Source organism: Scomber japonicus, chromosome 7 (assembly GCF_027409825.1).
Source record: "Scomber japonicus isolate fScoJap1 chromosome 7, fScoJap1.pri, whole genome shotgun sequence".
In the NCBI taxonomy this organism is placed as follows: Eukaryota; Metazoa; Chordata; class Actinopteri; order Scombriformes; family Scombridae; genus Scomber; species Scomber japonicus.
The window spans coordinates 2209385-2231251 of record NC_070584.1 but is presented as its reverse complement, the minus strand read 5'-3'; the positions used below and the strand labels follow the sequence as shown (position 1 = coordinate 2231251).

At 40.5% G+C, this 21867-nt stretch overlaps 1 protein-coding gene across 1 annotated transcript; it reads left to right on the top strand.

Moving 5' to 3' along the window:
- The first annotated feature begins 16746 nt into the window (after positions 1-16746).
- LOC128361340 (Krueppel-like factor 2) lies at positions 16747-19805 on the top strand. Its single transcript, XM_053321766.1, has 3 exons — positions 16747-17181; positions 17530-18517; positions 18623-19805. Exons 1-3 carry the CDS (start codon positions 17104-17106, stop codon positions 18796-18798), a joined length of 1242 nt encoding a protein of 413 aa, XP_053177741.1. The 5' UTR covers positions 16747-17103; the 3' UTR covers positions 18799-19805.
- The last annotated feature ends 2062 nt before the right edge of the window (positions 19806-21867 follow it).

Sequence of the window (21867 nt, the reverse complement as noted above, 5' to 3'; positions counted from 1 at the left end):
TTGCCTACTGGAAAACTAAAAGTATGAGTTGAAGGGGCTAAAAAGTTGAGAAAGTGACAGCTAATCTAATATTATTGATTAGTGCAGCATTGAATATACTGTTTATGACATACATGGCTACTGTAGAAATTAATAAATCATTAAAAAAAACTAAACAAGGGCATTTATTGTTCAGGGACATTTTCATTGAACATAATCTGTAGGTTTGCAAACTCAGTCAATATCAAGATTTTGTGTGAATGAGCTGCATTCATTATTCCAATTCAACCCAATTCAACACACACACACACACACACACACACACACACACACACACACACACACACAGAGAGAGAGAGACACACAGTCATGTCACATTTACAAGTATATTTCCTTGGGCAAGTTTCCTCCACAGTGTGATCCAGCTCTGTTTTAGTTATATCCACTGTTGACAGGCAACTAAAAAAACAAGAGAGGAAACAAGACAAAGTAATGTGAATTCTGTTTTCATGAAGCCCCCCCCCCCCCCCCCCCCCCCACACACACACACACATATATACAGGCATAGTTGAAACATAGTAAAAACACCACTGATGTTGAGAGCCAATAACTCCTCTGCTGCTTATGCAAACTTCTGAACAACACACACCAATTATCCACTAACTGAGTAGCAGTGACCTCACTGCTCTTCACTGCCCTGAATGCTTTAATTTCCTCATAAAAACTCTCTTTTAAACTGATAATATTGTAAAACTCCCCTTTAATGTGGCCACCAACTGCTACAAGAGCTGTTTGTGTGAAAGTTTGTAAAATTACGTCAAACTTTAAGACGCAACTGGTAAGAAGTGCCATTGGGTTTTCAGGGCAGGTGAAGTGCTGCTTTGAACTACTGCTTACCGCTTCGTTTCCCACTTCTACACATCTGAAAACTAATAAAGCCACTAACAAGCTAGTGTGGCTTGGGAATACACATTTTATTACTCAGTTTTAACTGGCTTATGGAATGCCCACTGCTATCAAACTGCTAATCACAGACATATGAACCATATTGACTTTAACAGCAGCAGGAGTTGTAACATTCATAGTCATACATGTTCTCAGGACCAGGGACTACATTCTACTGTTTTTAACCTTGCTCAATTGCACTTTAAAACAGATCCAGGGAAACAGGGAAATTATTTAAACTCATGACATTCCAGTTAAAAAGGGAGGATGTTTTATGATTTTTCAAAACTGAGCCATGTGGTTAAACCAGCTAAACAGTCTGGTTTCTAATCCCATTTAGCTGGGAACCATTGTGACAGTGTAAAACAAACACTAAGCTCTTGGCCTTTAGTCTAAATTCATTGACAATACCCAGAGAGAGTAAAATGTTTTAGTCATGCTGTCTGTTATACCCCCCTCAATATTCCATAATAATCCAGAAATCAGTGACAGTTCTGTATGTTGTTTGCATATCTTTGCATATCCGAGGCCTGTACTACGAAGCTGGATTTTCTCTTATCGAGGTAACTCGATAAGAGAAAATCCGTGCTACGACGCTGGTTCACTTCTTACCGGGGTAAATCACCATGGTAACTTATGCTGAACGGCTAACCTGCTCCGGAGCAGGTTATGTTCTGGATAAGAGATCAATGAGTATAAAAGCACCACCTCCTGACCAATCAGTTCTCTTAGAAAATGACCTGCCCATTCTTATAGAAGATCCTGTCGACATTGGTGTGCATATCGTGAGAGGAGCGCTTAGGAGAGAAAGAGTTTTTAGGGAGATGCAATCCTTTAGATGTCCCCGATGACATCCTATACGAAAGGTACAGATTTTCACGCGACATTAAGTTAGTTTAATATTCAACATTCATTTGACATTCAAAATGCAAACCTATTATGCTTCAGCCATTTGAGTGAATGGTGACTCATGTGCAACAAGGCTTATTTTTCAAATACATCTTTTTGTCAATTTTTTAAATGTACAATACATAACCTTACCACCACTCCAGTTTCAGAACTTGTGTCAGGAAACCTGACAAAAAGTCTCAATAAGAACATCTTGAGAGTAATCGCTGCAGAAAAGCAGAATTTTATTCATATTTGTTAATTGTAAAAATTGACCAAAATATAATTTAAAAAAGAATCCTTGAGGCACATGAGGGATATTATTCTGTATGTTATACAGCTGGTTTGACATCATTCACTCAAATAGTTGAAGCGCATAATAGGTTTGTATTTTGAATGTCAAATGAATGTTGAATATTAAACTAACTTAATGCCGGCAATTTTCTGCCAGCATTCCTTCCTGGCTTTTGCTGCAGCAACAGTGTTGCTTTTGGACTGGATGATGTGATTGAATTCTTCATATTTATGAAGAATAATTGTCTGCTCCGCCATAATAAAGTAGTCTGCTCTGCAGGGTTTCTCGTTTGTGATTGGTCAGACGCTGCAAACACCTCCCCTTTATGTGAGCATGCAGAGATCCAGAATGGAAAACCCTGGGTTCAATTACCGAGTTGATAACCAGCTTCGTAGTACCACTGGTCATGATTGCGAATGTCTGGGTAAGTCAACCCAGGTAACGGAGAGATATCCTGGGTATGTTAATCCAGCTTCATAGTACAGGCCTCAGGAATGGACTCTGAGTCTGAGACAGAAGGTGTAGCAGGACACTTAAGTAGTAAGCGACTGCATGAGAGGTGTTCAGATACATGGTTGAACGTAGGTTCATGTACTGAAGCTCAATACACAATGACTGTAGTTAAGCTCGTAAAATGGAGCAAATACTTCCAGGAGCAGTTCACAACCAGTTTGTCTCAAATGCTGCAAGACTGTAGTGATTGTCAAGTGACACTGCAGACCGCCTGTGTCTGCATTGCTGACCGTTGATTCCGACATTTTTCATCCGTTTCTCTTTTTTGTTGCTATGACTGCAAATTGTAAAGGTAACTCGTCCCGCCGCTGAGATTGAGTATGGTCATATGACGAGACTACATGGCTACGTATGATTGGTGAAACACAGTCACGTGGTAGAGCCTTTAGCGGAAGTCTCTCTCTCTGTCAAAATAAAACATTAAAATCAGGCGTGCGGGGGAGAGATAAAAATAATGACGCGTAGAATACCAAAGAGGTAAAAAGAAAAGTAACGAGCTCATTGTAGCCTAATGTAGCGGAGTAAGAGTACAGTTTCTTCTTCACAAATCTACTAAAGTAAAAGTAAAAAGTATAGTCATTTAAAACTATTCTTAGAAGTAAAATGTTTTCAAAAACGTACTAAATGTAAATGTAACTCGTTACTACCCACCTCTGACTACATGTCACATTCACCCATTCACACACATTCATACACTGTTCCAACGGGACCAATTTGGGGTTAAGTATCTTGCCCAAGGACACATCGACATGTGGACTGGAGGAGGACTCGATGACCACTCTTCTTCCTGAGCCCCCACAAAGCACAAGTCTTTGGAGTTAACACAGCCACTCAAATCCAAACTGAAGGCAGGTGATCGAAATATGAATGATCCACTTTATTTTAGTAAATGGACTGTACATATATAGCGCCTTTCTAGTCTTTACAACCACTCAAAGCGCTTTACAACTCATTCACCCATTCACATACATTCATACACTGATGACAGGAGCTAGCACACAGGGTGTTAACCTGCTCATCAGGAGGGATTTAACCAATCACTCTCATTCACACACCTTCCAATTGGAGGACAATCGCTCTACCTCCTGAGCCACAGCTGCCCCATTGTGCATTTTATTTTTAAATGCAGCTCCTATTTTACTTGAAATGAGAAAAGATCATGTGTTTACTATTAGAGTACTTAGCCTGTTATTTATATCATCCATGTGTAATAAAATGTGAGTTTCTTTCATGTTATGTGTATATATTCATTCATACCTCACATCAACAGTGTTATCTTTTCTATGCAGTAAAGTAGCAGCTGGAGGCCAAGCTATCAGCAAATGAAAAATAAACAAATCTCTGCATTATTATCAATCATCTTTATTCAACAAAGTGTATTTTTTGCTTTTTCTTACAATTTGTAATGATCACTCCCCCCCTACACTTAAGGCATTGTTGCTACTAGCTTCTTATTTTCTCCTAGAGAGGCAATGTGTCTCCTCAGGTACACATGGAGTTGACCGGACAAGTACAGGAGGATGTAAAAGACAGTATTCCCTCACCTGCTCCCTACACACAAAACATTGGGCTCAGTTTAGCTGGTGTCTCTTTGCTCTTCTTCTGCAGAAAAAAACACAACACAGAAGCACAGTGAGAGCAGCTTCAGTAAAAGCTAATTAGAATATGTCCTTACCATCCAACATGGAAATGCATTTAAGAATGAAGCCATCCTCTCAGACAGTGACAGTGTAAGTCTCCTAACAAGCCACTAATTGAAATTTTATTCTTCTAGAAGAATAGAAGAATACCCAAATTCTATCCTTCTACCTATCTAACCATAACCTCAAATGTACCATTTGATTCATGGATCTGTATGCTACACAGCCTAGGAGGAAGCACTATCTCACAACACTTTTCACTGTAAAAGTTTAAGAGTTGCTCTTTCTTGGTAGCTGCACAAACATTCACATTTACATAAATCTCTGCACAAAGCACAGCTTTAAATGCTATCATTCATATTACGGTTGTTGGCGAGTCCTCTGCTGTCATGCTATGTCTGCAAGGGTTATATCTTTTTAAACTACACGCTGTGATGCCTCTTTATGTCTCTACCTAAACTGTGCTGTACTCCACAGATTCTTCAGCTCCAGCACTACACTGTAACAGAAGTGCAGCTCAGTCCAACTTGGCCCACAGCTATGCGTGGAATCCTCCCCCTCCTTTTCCTACCAGAGTTCCTCTGATTTCTGTTTTCTCCTCCATTCCCATTTCAACTGTGGAGTCAGTGCTCACACATCACCAGACATTCTGCTCACATAAGGTGTTATAATCTACCCTAATGAGTGTGTTGTAATCGTCATAACTGTGTGATGTGAAAATATGTCAAAAGCGCCTGACAGCAATGTCATTACACATCAGTGTCAGACTCATTGGTTACCATAAAGCATGTTATGACACACTGTGTTATTTTCTAATGATGTAATTGATAAGTATGATGTAATGGGGTGTTATAGTGTAAATATTGCTTAAATGACATAGCTGTGTTGCTCTGTGATGCAGTGTGGGTGCATGTTAGGTGCAGTGTTGCTTCAAAGGAAATATTTAACCATGCGGTGTAGCTGAAGTCTGCAGGTTGAACAGTCAGACTTCTGCATGTAAGTGACAATAGCCACTTCTACTATCATACTGTATGTGCACTAACCATTCCACTAGTACTGCAGCAGAGTGACTGTAGTTGAGCAGGCAGCTGCTCTGTGGATTATGTGACAGAATATGTAGGACTTTAGAATATAGAATATTATCAGCCTGATGTTAAACTTTCCCTCAATTTCCTGTGAGTTTTAAAGTTGAAAAACTGAATATATTTAAAAACTGAGCAGGTTGGCCCAAAATCTATAAATCAAAGTAATGAGTGTGTGTCTATATCACTGCTTCACATCTCTCTCATCTCCTCTCAGACCTGACCTGTGTCTGTCTCTGTTTGTGTTTCAGTCTTTGTGTCCACTGCTCTCTGTCTCTCTCTGTCCTTCACAGTCTGAGGTATTCCAGAGGGACACTTTAACAAGGGCTGGAAGAGGCCCAGGCCTTTGCATGTCAGAGTCTGAACAAGTGCCAGTTCCCTCCCTCCCACTTTCATATTTCTCTCTTTCTCTCCCTGCCTTTCTGTGTCTGTCTCTCGCCCCTAGTGCCTGGCCCTCTCAGCGCTATCGCTCCCTTGGTTCCCTCTGAGTCTGCACGGCGTGCCGGCAGGAAACTCGGCCAAGTGGGCTTCCTGAGCGAGCGGGAGAGGAAGTGCAGTAATAAGGCATAAGGAAGGGGGTGTGGGTTTAAAAATAACCCGCCTATATAAGCTGAGGCAAGAGCCCACTCTCGGTCTCAAACTCTCACTCGGAGCTCCAGAACTGCTCTGCCTCAGTCAGCTGCTCTCCTCCACTCACACATACACACACACACACACACACACACACAAAGCACAGGGCGGCTTTCCTGCCGTGCAGAGGAAAGTGGAGAAGTCAAAGCAGGTGTTTCCAAGAAGTTTAACAAAGACATAAACTATGTGCGCTGAGGAGAGCCACTTTATCCCCAAACAGGCTGCAATAACTCTGACATAGAAAAAGAGTCCAGTCTGTTTCCAATAAGAAATCACAGCCTGAAGGAGAAACACATTACTCGGATAAGCCTCGGACAATTGATACTTTTTCTCAGCACACTGTAAGCCAGACTGAATTGATTGCACACTGATATTAGATTGGTACAGTGCTGTGTATGCAGTCATGAAGCCATGTGTTTTTAAGGTGTTTTAGTTGAGCTTTAAGGCTCTGCAGGGTTTAAACAGAGCAGAGCATCGCAGCCTTCAGCATCACACAGAAAAGCCTTTGCACTCAGAACTACACTAATGGAGAATCTGACACACAGTTTCAACAGCTTTACACTCATTGTTTGCATCAAGCACAGTGCTAAGTCATCTGTTCACAAACTGTTTTAAACATGGGTCTTAGTTTTATAGTTTTGACCAAAAATGAGTTAGGACAACAACTAATGATTATTTTCATGATTTAAAAAGAGGAGAGGAGGAGATTTGGAGAACACCGATCAGCCATCGAACAGATCACTGTCCCAAGATTCAAGACAACTTCATTAATCCCTTGGAGGGCAATTCATTTGACAGCTCGCACCACAACATATTCGTACACATAAATAACAAGATAAAAACAGAGAGGAAGAAGAAGAGTTGGCAGCTGTGTGCAAAACTGCAAAAGGGCCTAAGAACCGGTTTTCAATCCATGATAGGTAAGCTAAACTGGTCAAGATAACTACCAGTAATGAGTCAGTCAAAGCTCAAACAAATGTTGTCAGAACTGAGACAAACGTGAGAGAAGAGGGTTAGACACCTTTATAGGTATACAGCTGATTGTCTTAGTCAGGCACAGGTGATTTGTTCCTGAAATTTTGTTATAATAACTTCATGTAATGTCATTCTATTTTTGCTTAAAATTATTTTAATAATCAATTATCAAGATTTTTGCAAGTTCATTTTCTGTGGATCAGCTGTCTGCACCACTTTAATAGCTGAGACCTGATAACACAACATCAGTGAGTAGTGAGATGATCAGACAACTTTAGAACCTCAGGTTAATCAAACTTATTTAGAAGATAAAATAAAGCTGAACAGTGAGATTGTTATGATCAGTTGCAATCCATCAGAGTTTACAGACCTACTTCCTTCTTCAACTTTGACCTACTGTGCTTACATGGAAATGAAGGATAATCAGTGACAGCTTAGTTTGACCTCCTCAATGTTGAATTATTCAGTGTTTCAGTCATTTGGACAGACAGTTAGTTTGTTTACAAACTGTTTGATCATCTCACTGCTCATGTATCTTCACCTACTTCAAATCAACTAGACTGTCCAAAGTGTTTTGCTGTTCCAAACAGCCACACTGGCAGGTGGCGTGAAAAACTTGCTCCTCCTTGCTGCATCTCACTGCCTCCCACTCCTCTGTCTTGTGTCTTTTTGTTTTTGTACTTTTGACTTGATGAATCGTACATATGGAGATAGCACATGCTTTTGGACAGTCTCTGGGACAGTCTGAAGGCGTTCAGGGTGTGATGGTAAGACTAGAAAAGAAAGCTTGCAATAGACATTTGTGAGTTTCCCCTTGATCCAACTGTCACGGACAGGGTTTCACACTCTGTTAGATGATCTGATACGTTTGATGAATGCAGATTTATCACAACCAATTGGAATGGTGGAAGAAATGATATATGACCCAACTTGAGATAAACAGAAGTTATTCGTTAAAGACTGTGTAAAGTGAATTCAGAAATTTTCTTCTAAACACATTAAATAGGTCATAAATGTATTTCTAAAAAAGGTGTAAAAAGCATTTCAACCATTTAGATTTGAATTGTGGAGCTAGGCTTCACAAACTGTGTTTCAAGATTTCTGTGTTCAGGATTTAGTGGACGGGTCTGAAAATCACTGCTGCATTAGCATAAACCTGCCCCTGCTGCTGTAGAGGTATTAATTCATTCAGCACACACTTCTAATGCTAATACAACAGTCTACAGTTAGCCAGTTAGCTGAGCTAGCCGACAAGCTAGCCACCAAGTTAGCCGACGAGTTAGCTGCTGAGCTAGCAGCTGAGTTAGCCACTGTGCTAGCCGCCGAGTTAGCAGCAGAAAGCTCTTAAATATAGCGTCCAAGTTTCTGGTAGAGGTGGTGACTTTGATTGACAGGTGACACTTGGTAGGGGGCGGGGTTTCAGCTAACTCGGCGGACACTCCCACAGCGTTTGGTAGCAGAGAAAGGGGTTGCTTTTTACACAACTTTGAAGCCTAATTTCATATATTTGGTGATTTTTTTAATAATTCAAATTTGGCAGGGTGGTTAACAACACACTTTTCTGTGGTATGTCAAACTCAGAACACATATTTATTCTTACACAGACTTTAGTGGTTCTTCAGGGTTTTACACTAAATTGAATCCTTTAAATTTAGACTGGTTTTACACTCAGAAGAATAGATTTGTAGAGAACATGACAACACACCAACACACACTTGTAACAGCTTTATACTGTTCCTTCTTTCTTTGTATCAAGCATGACACCGCACAGTCTTTTTTTTCAAACCTTCGTAAAAGCACACATTCAGCCTAAAAAAGGGACATTGCAGGGTGCAACCAGTGAGCTGATGTGTCACTCTGTGCACATGATGACATTATAAATTAGTTGCAATAAGTGTGTTGATAGACAATGTGGTCAATATGTAGCTACATCTGTAAAGGCTCATCACGAGAAGCTGTCAATCCAAAACTATGATTTTGGGGGAGGCAGGTATGTACTTATTGGGGTGATTCCTACTTTGTTGTACCTTACTGAGTATACTGTATCTATTGAGACAGGAATGGACTGGTTTACAATCTAAAAAAGGAACATTTCATCTCTTTAATTCCGCCCTCCACTCAAATATATGTTTTTATTTTTCCTTGACTGTATTGTTGTTTTCCTCATTGTGCAAAATTATGCGTGTGCAGAGTTTGTTTTCACAGAGGAAAGTTTCTCTGTGTTCACATCATGTTTCACACATGCTCGATCAAGTGTCATCACAACTAGAGCCAATCATGGTCCAGTGTGCAACTTTCACAAGTGTGATGTGGAAACTTGAAGCCTCCAGTGCACAGACCCTGAAAAGTGACTTTTCAATGAAGTAGGAGACATCTTGTGTCCAGAAGCTAAACTTTTAAAATGACATAATAATATTAGGATGTTCATATATTCTGGATGTTTCAGTGAGGGAGAAGGAGGGGAACTTAATAGTAAAAAAATCATATCAAACACAAATTAGATTGAAAAAATCTATATAACTAGTTTATTCCAGAGCATGGGCAACAAATCCATCAATTAGTAGAACTGATCTGTTCTTATAACCACACAACAGGTGTGAATATTATTATTCATGTCAATACACAATGATCACTTAACATCAACATTCTGTTCTTCTTATGAGGACAGAAAGTCAACATAAATATTACATATCATCTTTTATCAGTAAAATAGAGAAAACACATCCCATCCTTAAAATATTTCAACAGACAGAACCATTATGTTCATTTATGTACAATAGACCTACTTGCTTTTAGATAACTATATTTAATGTCTTTATTAATTGTATTAGACCTTTAATCTGCAGAATGCCATCAGCCTTGTTGTACCATGATGTAAATCGCAGTCGATGATGACACAGAGCCAGATGAGTGCATGTGAGAACCTCTGAGGTTTGCACAGAGAAACACCCAGCCAGGACTCACTTCCACATGGAAATCATACACCGCTCCATCATGCTGTGACAACTGGCCAAAACACACAGACTCATGCACACATATGTATGCATACATTTCCATGTAAAACTGAATTTCAACATGTGGAGTTCAGCTTTCCACTCTGGCTGAAAGAGCACAAACAACAAACAGCACACGTCCAATGTTTGCTGCTCATGTCTCAATTAAAGGCTCACATTGCCTTAACGCAGTGTGTAAATAGTGAAGTCCTGCTGTGTGGTGAAAGTATGTGTTCAATATGTGTTCAGTTATAGAATTGACGCAGGTGACTCTCAGCACACATGGGCGATTACTGAACCATGAATCATTGTGTTTGGAGAGGGAGAAGACAGGACAGACAAGATGGAGATGAAAGTGGATGAGTTATTGGATACATGAGATGAGGCACAGTGGAGGAAATAGAGGAAAAAAAGACAAACATTCAGCTGAGAGCAGAGTTCCAGAGCTGGAGAGCTGCTGCTTTTCATCTGGTGAACAACTGTTAAAGCATGTTGAAGCATGCTATCATTATCAAAGTGATAGCAGAGGCAAAGCGCTGGCTGCAGCAGTGACTGGATGAGTTCTGTTAATGAAAACTCTGACATATAGACCAGGACTTTGACTTTGACTCTGTGCTCAGTCAGCAGTTACAACACTGCCACTGCTGGCAAGGACAGTGAGACTAAATGGGAAAGGTAATAATTATTCATCTACATTTCTGGTTACTGATTTGAATTTTAAAGAGAAGTTTTCACATTGTTCAGGCAAAAGCTTAAATTGAAAATGTGACATCAACAACAGCACATCACTATGAGTCAAGTCATGTCATATTTATTTATATAACACATTCTGCAAATTACAATAAAAGGCACTATAGTAAAGATAAAATGAGACATCAGTGATAAAATAAAAGGAAATATAGAATGTTTTCAGAGCATAAATGGCAACTCCTATCCAAAGCGCTGGTCATCTTCTGTCTCTGTCTTCAGACCTCTGAAGAGGATTTCAGAAAGCAGCAGTCTGTCTGGTGTCTAACCAGCCTAAACAAACTCATGTCACATCTCTGTTTGTCTGTTAGCATCCAGTTCAGGGCTTTGATGCTTGCCTTCAAGGCGACCGATGGAAAGGCACTCCCACACAGTCACTCGTCAAGTCATATGTTCCCTCCCATCGGCTCCAGTCTGCAAATGAATAACGTCTGTTAATACTATCACTGCCTGATACCAAATCACAGTTCAGACTCTTCTCATTTGTGGTTGTGCGATGGTGGAATGAGCTACCCAGCTCCACACAGTCTGCTTACTCCCTCAGACCGCACCATCAACAAGATGCATGATTGATGTGCATAGTTCTTCTGCTTGATGACTGCATTGTGGGGAAACTTATAAGGAATCCGCTGTTTAGCACCCTGGCAGCGATGGAACCTCTCAGGACCTGGAAGAAATGGGGGGGGGGGGTTAGGTGGTATTTCTAGGAATGCCATAAGTAGAGTTGAGGTGTCATCCTACTCCTTTATGTATATAGCGCCAAATCACAATAAATGTTAACTTTTCACAGTTTTCTTTCATTTAATTTGAAGAAGCCCAACATTCCCCTATGAGCAGCACTTGGCAACAGCGGTATGGGAAAACTCCTCTTCTAACAGGCAGAACCCGCTTTAGATGGGCGGCCATCTGTCTTGACTGGTTGGGTTGCGAGAGAAGAGAAGGAAGGAGAAGCTCCACTTCAAGAAAAGCCTGAAAAATGTTAAATGTAATAAAACAGACTGAAAATTGTACAATAAATTCATAAATAAATAAAATATTACAATAATAAAGTACTAAAGCCATCAAGAGACCCCAAATAAAAAAAAATATCTACAGCCTTGAGTTTTTCTTTAAAAGTGTCAAAGGAGGAGGAACACTTCATTGATACTAGAAGATGATTCCAAACCTTTGGGGTAAAGGCATGAGCTCTCTTACCCACTAGCAATGTATCTGAGGGCCTAAGAGGCCTGACTGGGGGAAGAGAAGTTCAGAAATATGCTGCCATGCCAACCTGTTTACCCATGTATCTGTTTCTACATGTGTCAACCCATGTAAAAACAAATAAAATACCATTGAACTCAGTCCTGTATTTAAATGGTAGCCACTGCAAGCATGCTAGTACTGTACGGGTGTAATGCTGTGTTTTTGGTTCCAGTTAGGAATCTCACTGTAGCATTCAGTTGCAAGCAAGACAGAGAAGCAACAAAAGACTAGCCAACACCCAGGTATAGTGAAATACAACAGTCCAGCTTTAAGGAAATGAAAGTGGTGGTTCCTCTATTTCATTAAAATCCATATTTTTGATCGAATTAGAGGAAGGACTTTGGCAATATTCCTCAGCTGAAAGTAGCAACCTTTCATGAAAGAGGTCAGAGGCCCTGAAAGACTAGCTGGACCAAATACAATCACCTCTGCCTTGTTATTATCCAGCTGAAGACAGTTTTTGCCATCCAGCATTTCACATCCTGGAGGCTGTCACAGATGAACCTAATTGAACTATCTAAGGTATAATTGAGTTTCGTCAGCATATAAAATAAGAGGGCAGAACTTGAAGGGAACACATACAAGGCAAATATGGGCCTTAAAAAGGAACCTTGAAGTGTTCCTCAAGTGATGGAGGCAGATGAAGAGAAGCTCCCAATCTTTATAGAGAAATTTCTGTATGTTGGGTAGACTTCAGTTTTACTCAAATGATGTCAAAGGTTTGCTCAGAACTGAACAACTGAACGTAAACATAGATCATTTGCTAATCTAGCAAGTTGCCTCAGACGTAGATCCCCTTGTACAGTCAGCTACAGTACACCAGCTGATTCTGTATTCACTGCAGGTTTAGTCAGATCTCTACAAGGAAGGAGTGCACAGGCAGCATGAGCCATAGTCAGAATGTCCAAAAGTTAGACTAGAATGAAAAATGCTTGGATTTTCCTACAATCCAATTTTAGGATGAAACCAAAGCTATATGCTAAACAATAGTAAAAACAAAAACAAAACAAAAAAACAACAACAACAGTGATCCAAATAAACCGATTTAATACACAAACTGTGTTTCAAGATTTCTGTGTTCAGGATTTAGTGCTGCTGTAGAGGTACTACTACAGTCTACAGTTAGCCAGTTAGCTGCGAGTTAGCAGCAGAAAGCTCTCAGACATAGTGTCCATGTTTCTGGTAGAGGTGGTGACTTTGATTGACAGGTGACACTTGGTAAGGGGCAGGGTTTCAGCGGACTCGGCGGGCACTCCCACAGTGTTTGGTAGCAGAGAAAGAGGCTGAGTTTTACACAACGTTTAAGCCCAATTTCATATATTTGGCGATTTTTTTAATCATTCAAATTTGGCAGGGTGGTTAACAACACACTTTTCTGTGGTATGTCAAACTCAGAACACATATTTATTCTTACTTTACACAGACTTTAACAGTAAGGCAAAACTTTGAAAAAACAAAACAAAAAACAATGCACTTAAAATGTCTTTAAAGTTGTTTTTTTTCCCCTAGTATATAGAATTTTTATTTGAGTTGTCTTGTGACATACAGAAGCTACTTGGACAGAGGCCTACTCTGTTAGAGATACACACACACTAGGATTTATTTGGCCTAGCATAACAGGCTAAGGGACTGCAGATGGAAAGGGTTGGCCTTGGTCAACAGTGAAACATGTGCCCATATGGATCTATCTCTGTACAAAGGCCTCCAGAGCAGAAGATTGCAATGTGAGACCCAGAATATATATATATTATTATTATTATTATTATTTTTTTAAATTATTATTATTTTTACCATACACATCCATTAGAAAAGAGACAACAGTAATGCTGAAAGTCCATTAAATCCAATACACATTCAAAATCCACCAAGACATTTTCTTCATCAGTTGCTTAATACATCCATGGACACACAGTTATGATTCCAGGTAAGACCATAGAGGTATTTCCCAGTGATTTGGGAGTTCTGTGAACATATGACAGTGGTTTCTCCAGCCAATAATCACAGTGACGTCAGGTTGTTACTGAAATGTTTCTCTATGCGGTTGCTTGTTACGGGAAGACAGAGTGAATGTATCACTGGGTCAAAATGTGAATCTGAATCATCTCCTGCTGAAGGGTTAAGACAATACAAGGAATGCATGCTGTGATCTCTATGAAGCCTCAATTGTCATAATAAAATCATATTACTCACTGTGGGGACTAATATGTGAACCACTGTCACTAACAATATGAATCAGTGAGTACTTTGTGGATTCAGTGTAGGAAGAAGTTAAACACTTTTTCCAGCCATATACCAATCAGAAACAACAAACTGTATGATTAATATAAAAACTCAACTATCGACTTCCAATTTCTAGGATGCTGATTTCAATCTAATCAAACAAAAACTAAACATTTAAACAACAAGAACAATCAGAACAAATACAAACCAAACATTCAACAACACAAGAAATAATCAATCAGGTTGGAAACAAACAAAATGTCTTTCTCACTCCATCCATGTTCTCAGAGTTATTAAACTGCAATCTACTGCATCCAGCTACCTCATTATGAACCATTCCATTCAGACAGTTTCAGTTGGATTGTTCCAGGTTTGTGTCTATATGTGAAGAGGGAAAAGGTGATCATCATTTTGCATTTTACTCCTGAATTTGATGTTTCCACATGTAATGTCTCCCCTTTCACATGTGAAAATCATTTGTGTCTGTATCATATGAATTCACCATATGATGCAATGTCATGAAACCACATTTGTAAATGTAAATCTATGAAAAGGTCAACACTTGTATAAAAAAACACTTTTATTGTGAGACCAACATACATATGTCTTGTTGGCCTCCATCATAGTACTGCTGTATATGTGATTCAGACTATTTCACTTGAAAGTAGTTGTGCCAAAAATCCCTACACAAAGTAAACCTTTCACAATATGTTGAGCATGGACCAGATATGATACGTATTATTTATTTGTAATGCTCACAGATTTGAAAATCACATTTAAATTATACTCTATAGATGTATACTCTATAGATTTTCTATTGAAAAAATATAGTTGCTATGGAAACTGTGCCTATGTGAATTTAGATTAACTGACCCTTTAAAAAGTCAGCATCTTCTTGTTTGTTTCATTGATTCATGTTGTTTTTGATGATGTGTAATATTAACGTGCATGCAGTGTAGCCTGCATGTGTGCAAAGAAAATACAATCTTAATAATAAATACTCAGTGTGTACAGAGGCACACCAAATCACCAACGGCTACCAGGCCACTGAAAACATTTAGTGATTATCAAAGCTGTTCAGCCTTTAATTGGCATTCAAAAACTGTGCTTGCTGGAGGGCAAACGACTGTAAAGGTACAGTATGTTATACAACACATCCCTGTTCCCACTGTGTACCAACTGCCAAAAGGCTGTACGGCTGCTATTATTAAGCAAAGACACGCTCCAACACAGGCACATAATGTTGATAGACATAATAGAAATGTATCTCATCTGTCTTTTCTCTTCAGTGGCTTCTTAAGTATCTGGTGAAGCTGTTCACACACAGTAGATTTATATTTAGTTGTGAATGGAGAGAAAGATACGTGAAGTGAAAGAAAGTGAAGTGAGAGCTCCGCGGGTCAGATGAGGTAAAGCTTTCTTCCCTGCAGGTTTATTTCCAGGCATGTGAACTGGAATGATAATTGTTGAGTCAGTAACACCCTGTATGATAAGTGGGGACTTACTATCTATTGACTATTTGTGTCAACATTTACATGCAGCATACCCCTACATAATTTTGTGTTTTTCTAACTTGCAGGTTAATCTACTCATGGGGGAGAAAATCAAGCAGAACAAACAAAAAGTTGTTCTGCAAAATGAATGCTTTTAGTACAGTATGTTGTGCTTTACTGTTTCACTTTAACATTTTCAGTGTATTAATAATGCTTTGTCATTTTTTTCAGCAACACTGATATGTGTTAATGTTTTTGGCTACTGGAACAGCTGAGGCTACCTTCCTTCATGACCAGAGTCGAATCAATAACTTTCTGTTTACAAACTGCTGCCAAGATTACTCACTGATGAATTATACCGGAGAGCGGGTCCATTGACCTTGCTATGTCTGTGTGTGATTACCAGAGAGCCTCCTTATTAATACCTGAATGTCTTCACTGCGTGGTGTGGAGTATTTGGAGAAAAGCTGAGATGCAGCTGGCGCCTGGTGGCTGCAGCCTGCAGCAGAAAATCACCCTGCGCTGCTCGTTGAGCTGCGGAGGAACGGAGACATGGGTAGGTTTGGTGAAGAAAAATGGTGCCAAACTTTGGATTCCATCGTGAGCAGAGACACACATCAGCTCTCAGTAGGTTACCGCTTCATCTTCTGACAGTAACAGAATTTCTCTAACAGAGATATTTCACCTTTAAGGGACAGCATTTGTATACATCCACAAGATTGTTTATTGTCATGTGTCCAACTACACTGAGAATAAATAAATGAAGCCAACCACTTTGGAACACGATAATGGTGGAAGATAGTGCTGTATTATGAGTGTGCGTAATAGCGCACTGTACCCAAATGCTTAATACGCATGGCACCTGCAGCATCTCTCTTCCTTTTTGTGTAAAGCCTGTGTGCCCTCTAGTATCGTTTTCGTTGCTCTTTTCTTACAGAGTGTTAATTGCTTATTATGTCTTAGTGGTGCTGGTTTAGAGGCGGTCTCTCCCTCACTGCCCTGCCAGTTGTTGGATAGGTTTGGCGGAGGGGCGTGTCTCCTTTTCCCGGAGAAGGTTAAGTAGCTGCCCGCAGCGGAGCACAGAGAGCATTCCGCACCAGTCGCCCGCTAACTCTCTCACAAGCTCTCTGTCTCTGACTCGCAGGGAAACTCGGACTTTTATACCGAGGCTAAATTTAGGGGGGCTGGCCAGTGCGCAGCGTCCTCATCCTGGACGCGCTTCCTTCCTCCAGCCTTGCATTGGTCAGATCTGGGCAGCGAACAATATTTATAAGAAAAGCAGCTCCTTCCAGGCGCACAGATGCACATGAGTGAAGAGCAACAGCTCATCGGACGGCAGAAGAAGCGACGCGCTCTGTAGCTTTTTCTGGAGACTCAGTGGACTCTAGTGATTTCCTTTAGAACTGAGAAATTGTCTTTTCTCAATATTTAGGGACGTTTTTTTTCTACTTTTTATAACGCATGGAAATGGCCTTGAGTGGGACCATTTTACCATCAATCTCTACATTTGCCAACCATAAGGAGAAATGTTGGGAAGATGTAAGTAGCACTGTTTAACGCTTGTTTTGAATATAAATAGTGATGTTATGAATAATCATCATTTCATGTGTTTTGCTGCTATCAGGCAGTCACATCAGAATGTATGTGTTTGCTAGAAATGTTTTACAAAGTTTGAAATGTGTAATTATAGTTAAATTGTGCTTTTTACAGTTTAAAATAGTTTCAGTGGCTTGCTAATATACAGCCCTCTCTGACCTTTTTTTGCCCTGTTTTATACATATTTATCTGCGCGGGTAAATTATTCTAACGAGTTATTTGAAAGGGTTGTGAAGAAAAAAAAGCTTGACACTTTGAAGTAAACCAATTCTCTTTTCATCCGCGCTCCAGAGGTGGAAGGGCAACATGAACAGCATTGTCCCCGACACTGAGAGCAGCTGCCTGAGCAGAAAAGACGACGAGGACTTGGATAAGTTCTTGGATCTTGAGTTTATTCTCGCGAACACCACCAGCTCCGACAGCGCGCCAGCCTCCGGGACGGGGGCAGAGTCCTACCGGTCCCAGGAGTCCGGGGCGCCCGTGTATCACCAGCAGCAACAACAGCCAGCCAATTACACCTCTGTCCCAGACATGAACAGCCCTCCGCCGCCTTACAACAGTCTGATGGCCGAGCTCCTTCGCTCTGACATGGATACCAGCTTCCTCCCCGGGAACAGCTCCAACATCCAAGGCAGATTCTTGATCAGCTCCTCGCCTTTCCAGACCACTCAGGATTTATTCCCCGAGCATCCGAACATCAAAGTGGAGCCAGCCTCCATGGACACGTACGGACCTGTGATGGGTCTGGTGCCTCAAAGCTGCACCAAAATCAAACATGAAGGGAACGTCTCCTGTATGATGTCATACGAGCAGCACCCGCGGCTGGCCAACTCCCCGCAGGCCGCCGTGGGCAGCATGACGCCGCCACTCAGCCCGGACGACCTGATGAGCTCAGAGTGCCACCAGCAGCAGATGTGCAACTCCACCTCGCTGACATTCCCTCAGAGCTTCCACCCTCACCATCGAAGCGCACCCGCGGGATTTCCTCACCCGCACCCCGGGATTCAGCTTTCTTTCCCCGGGGCGCACCACCATCACCAGTTCTCCGGTATGTTTGGGGAAGACGCGACCATGGGCATGCAGCAGCAGCCAGCGGCCGGCCAGCGGGTCCTGCTCACTCCACCGTCTTCCCCGCTGGAAATGATGGACACCAAGCCAAAAAGAGGTCGCCGGTCCTGGCCGAGGAAACGCACAGCCACACACACCTGCACTTTCGCCGGCTGTGGGAAGACATATACCAAGAGCTCGCACCTGAAGGCGCACCTCAGGACGCACACAGGTAGGTTCTGCACATGAATGCCATGCACTGTTTCTATTCATCATTCCTTCATGACCTGGCTGTAAACTATGATGCTAATCACGGTTGTGTTATTTTGTCCTACAGGAGAGAAACCATACCACTGCAGTTGGGAGGGTTGCGGTTGGAAGTTCGCTCGTTCTGATGAGCTAACACGTCACTTCCGGAAGCACACCGGACACCGGCCGTTCCAGTGCCACCTGTGTGAACGGGCTTTCTCCCGGTCTGATCATCTGGCCCTGCACATGAAAAGACACATGTGAGGACAGTCTCCAGGGATGAAAAGACAGAAGACAAGGACTTGTATGCACCGCATTAGCCTGATAAAAGACCTATAATAATCCTATGATCAGCTATAGAAGAATGCTATGCAAATGTATCACAGCCATAAATGCCTATAGGAGTATTAATAGTGGTACCACTGCAGGATAAACTGCAATACAGTATGATGAGGCCACTATTGACTATACTGTAATACCGACAGGTATATTATAGGAATATTATAGTGATTTTTCATTGGGGCAAAAGGAGCATCAACATAGATGCCGTCTTATATTTTGTAAAAGAAATTATTTAAAGTTATTTTCTGAAATGAGACAAGTGACAAACAAACATGACCACACATAATGAGTAAAACAAAACAAATATGACAGAAACAGATGAATTCTGTTCAGACTAAACAATGTAGCTGGTACTACTTTTTGTATGGAATGTTGTTTATGTAAACAACAAAAAATAAAAGGAACATTCCACTCAACATGTCAGGCACATGCCACTGAAGCAACTGGAAGCAGACAATCCTTTGAAGAGCAATGTTTTTTTGTATTTTTACCATTAGTGCCTTTTATAACATTTTATTACACATCTTACGAGTGCCATATTCTCCACTGGCTAGAAACAACCAAAGTTTGATTCTGTGTGTTATATTGTAAGTGTAAACAGCACATGAAATAAGCTTTGAGACAATGTTTTTTTCCTAAAACTGCCTTTCATTCTGTCCTCTTTAAAGGCTTGAATTGAATATTGTGTCTGTGAGTCTGTGAGTCTGTCTGTTTTCTACTAGCATTTGAAGTCAGGGTTTTACAGTAGAAGTCTCACAGAAGTGCATGCCATCTCAAAGCCACCTGATTGACAAAGGGCTACAAAGTCTTTGGCTTTAAGACTTGTTTGTTTGTGTCTTGAAGAAATGTACTACATTGTAAATAAAAAACTGTTTTATATAATGTAAATAGTTTATTTTAATTGTACATATTAAACTAATTGAACAACATGATTTCTGAGTCCTGAGTGTGATTGTCAAAGGTCTGGAGAGAGAGAGCTGAGAATATATTACATGGTATGATACTATTAGTCTTTATTGATCCTGAATATAGCAGCAGGTCAGATATTGCTTGCCACTCACTAAAATAGAGGTTCCCAACCTGGTGATCCAGAGTCAGAAGATGATTAATAACACACAATAGCTAAGAAGAAGATGCAAAATTCATAACTAATAATAACAGACACATGCAACCTGCAGGGAGCTGTGAGTAGCTATTGATTTGCTATAAAGTAACAAGCCAAAAACATGTAGAACCTCAGCCCTATGTTACCCACAGAGAGGTCCTAATACCCAGGTTGAAAACCTTGTTCAGACAGTTCAGAATTTTACTTCAAATTCCAAAGATACCAAACATATCTGGGGTAATTTGGGGAAAATAAAACAATGTACAATGCATGTGGACTATTTGTTATTGTCCATGGTTCAGAGGTTTAGCAACAGGTGAGCTATCATCAGTAGCTGGTCCCATCCAGACCAGAACCCTGGGTGCCCAGTCTGCTGCATCAAACTGATGCTTCCCAGCTGGGACACAGCAGCTGCCAGAGCACTGTGGCAGCTGCCTATAAATACAAATATTACATTGACATAATTACAGAGGCTGGATATAGATGGAGGCTGCAAAAGGGCATAGGGGCAAACCACAAGGGGAAAAAAGAAAAGAGAGAACATTTGCATGTATGGCATGTGAACGGTGGGAAACTCTTTGATTCTAAAGAGAAGACATATAACATAGAGCCAGGGGATTTACAACCTTCCTAGACGGCAGGAATATAAATGACATAAATAGAATCAAAGATGTGGGTTGTATTACTATTGTGTTACGTCAGTAGTTAGTCACTGTAGAATTTATTAATAAGAAAATGTTATGTTATGGTCCACTGAAGCATGGCAGGGTTAGTGAGGTGGAAGATAACTACACTGTAGCACAGTAAAGCTTGGTTACCTTTAAATGAATCTGTGAGCTAAAGACAATGTGTGAAATATAGAGAGAAGGAGAAAGTATTCTTTTGTCATTTCACAGCACTTGAAACTACCTTTCACAAGGTTTCCTGCTATTTTACTCCCTTTTCCAGCCAGCTGCCTTACACAGTGATGGGCCAGGAGTGTGGAAGCAGGCCTCTTTTTTCATTCTTCACACAATTACTTCTGTCACTTTTTGTGTGTACAAACAAGCCACAAGGAGAGAGTAACTACTAATGTGCAGTGCTACCTTCATACCTGTCTCTGTGATGGCTGGCTGGCTGCCCAAGCTTTGAAATTGGCTGTTTAGGACAAATAAGAATTTTGCCTTTAGACCTGCTCTGATGGACTGCTTGTTTTCAGTCATACTGAGGCTACAACTGCACTAAGGAGTAATGGTAAATAAGTGAAAGCTCTATCTATTATTACATAGTATTAGCCTGGTTTCAACAGGATTTAACTGTTCAGGTTTATTTCAGGTTAAACCTGCTTTAAATCATAAATCTGGTTTCATACAAGTTGAGTCTCATTCTTTGTAGTTTTAGCCATTCATTATCTGTTAATAACAACATGCTATTCACCAAGTTAGTAGCTGGTGTCACTAAAAAGGAATCCTAATGAGTCAATAAAAAGGAGCAGTCAGACTATCAGACAGGTTTGACAAATCTATTTTAAAGTGAAAATAAAAGTGAAGAGTAAAGGTATTACCCAAACTGTCTGTTGTAAATCAATTGCATCACAATTCAAACATAATATAAATAGAAATGTTCAAAACTATTGTAATGAACCACAATTATTCTTTGATTGTATTTCCAGGTAGGGAACAAGTATCCCAATTACTTGTGCTGACTTATAAACACATAAATCATTGTTGTCTTAATTTCACACAGACACCAGCCATCAAAAGGCCTGTGTCTATTTTTGATTATGAAAGGCCACACATGTTGGTGTCATCTCTAGGATGGCCCCGTGCCAACCCTGAGAAAAGAGGAAGGCCTGCATCTATCATTAGTACATTTACTCAAGTGGAGAATCAAACATTTTCATTTCA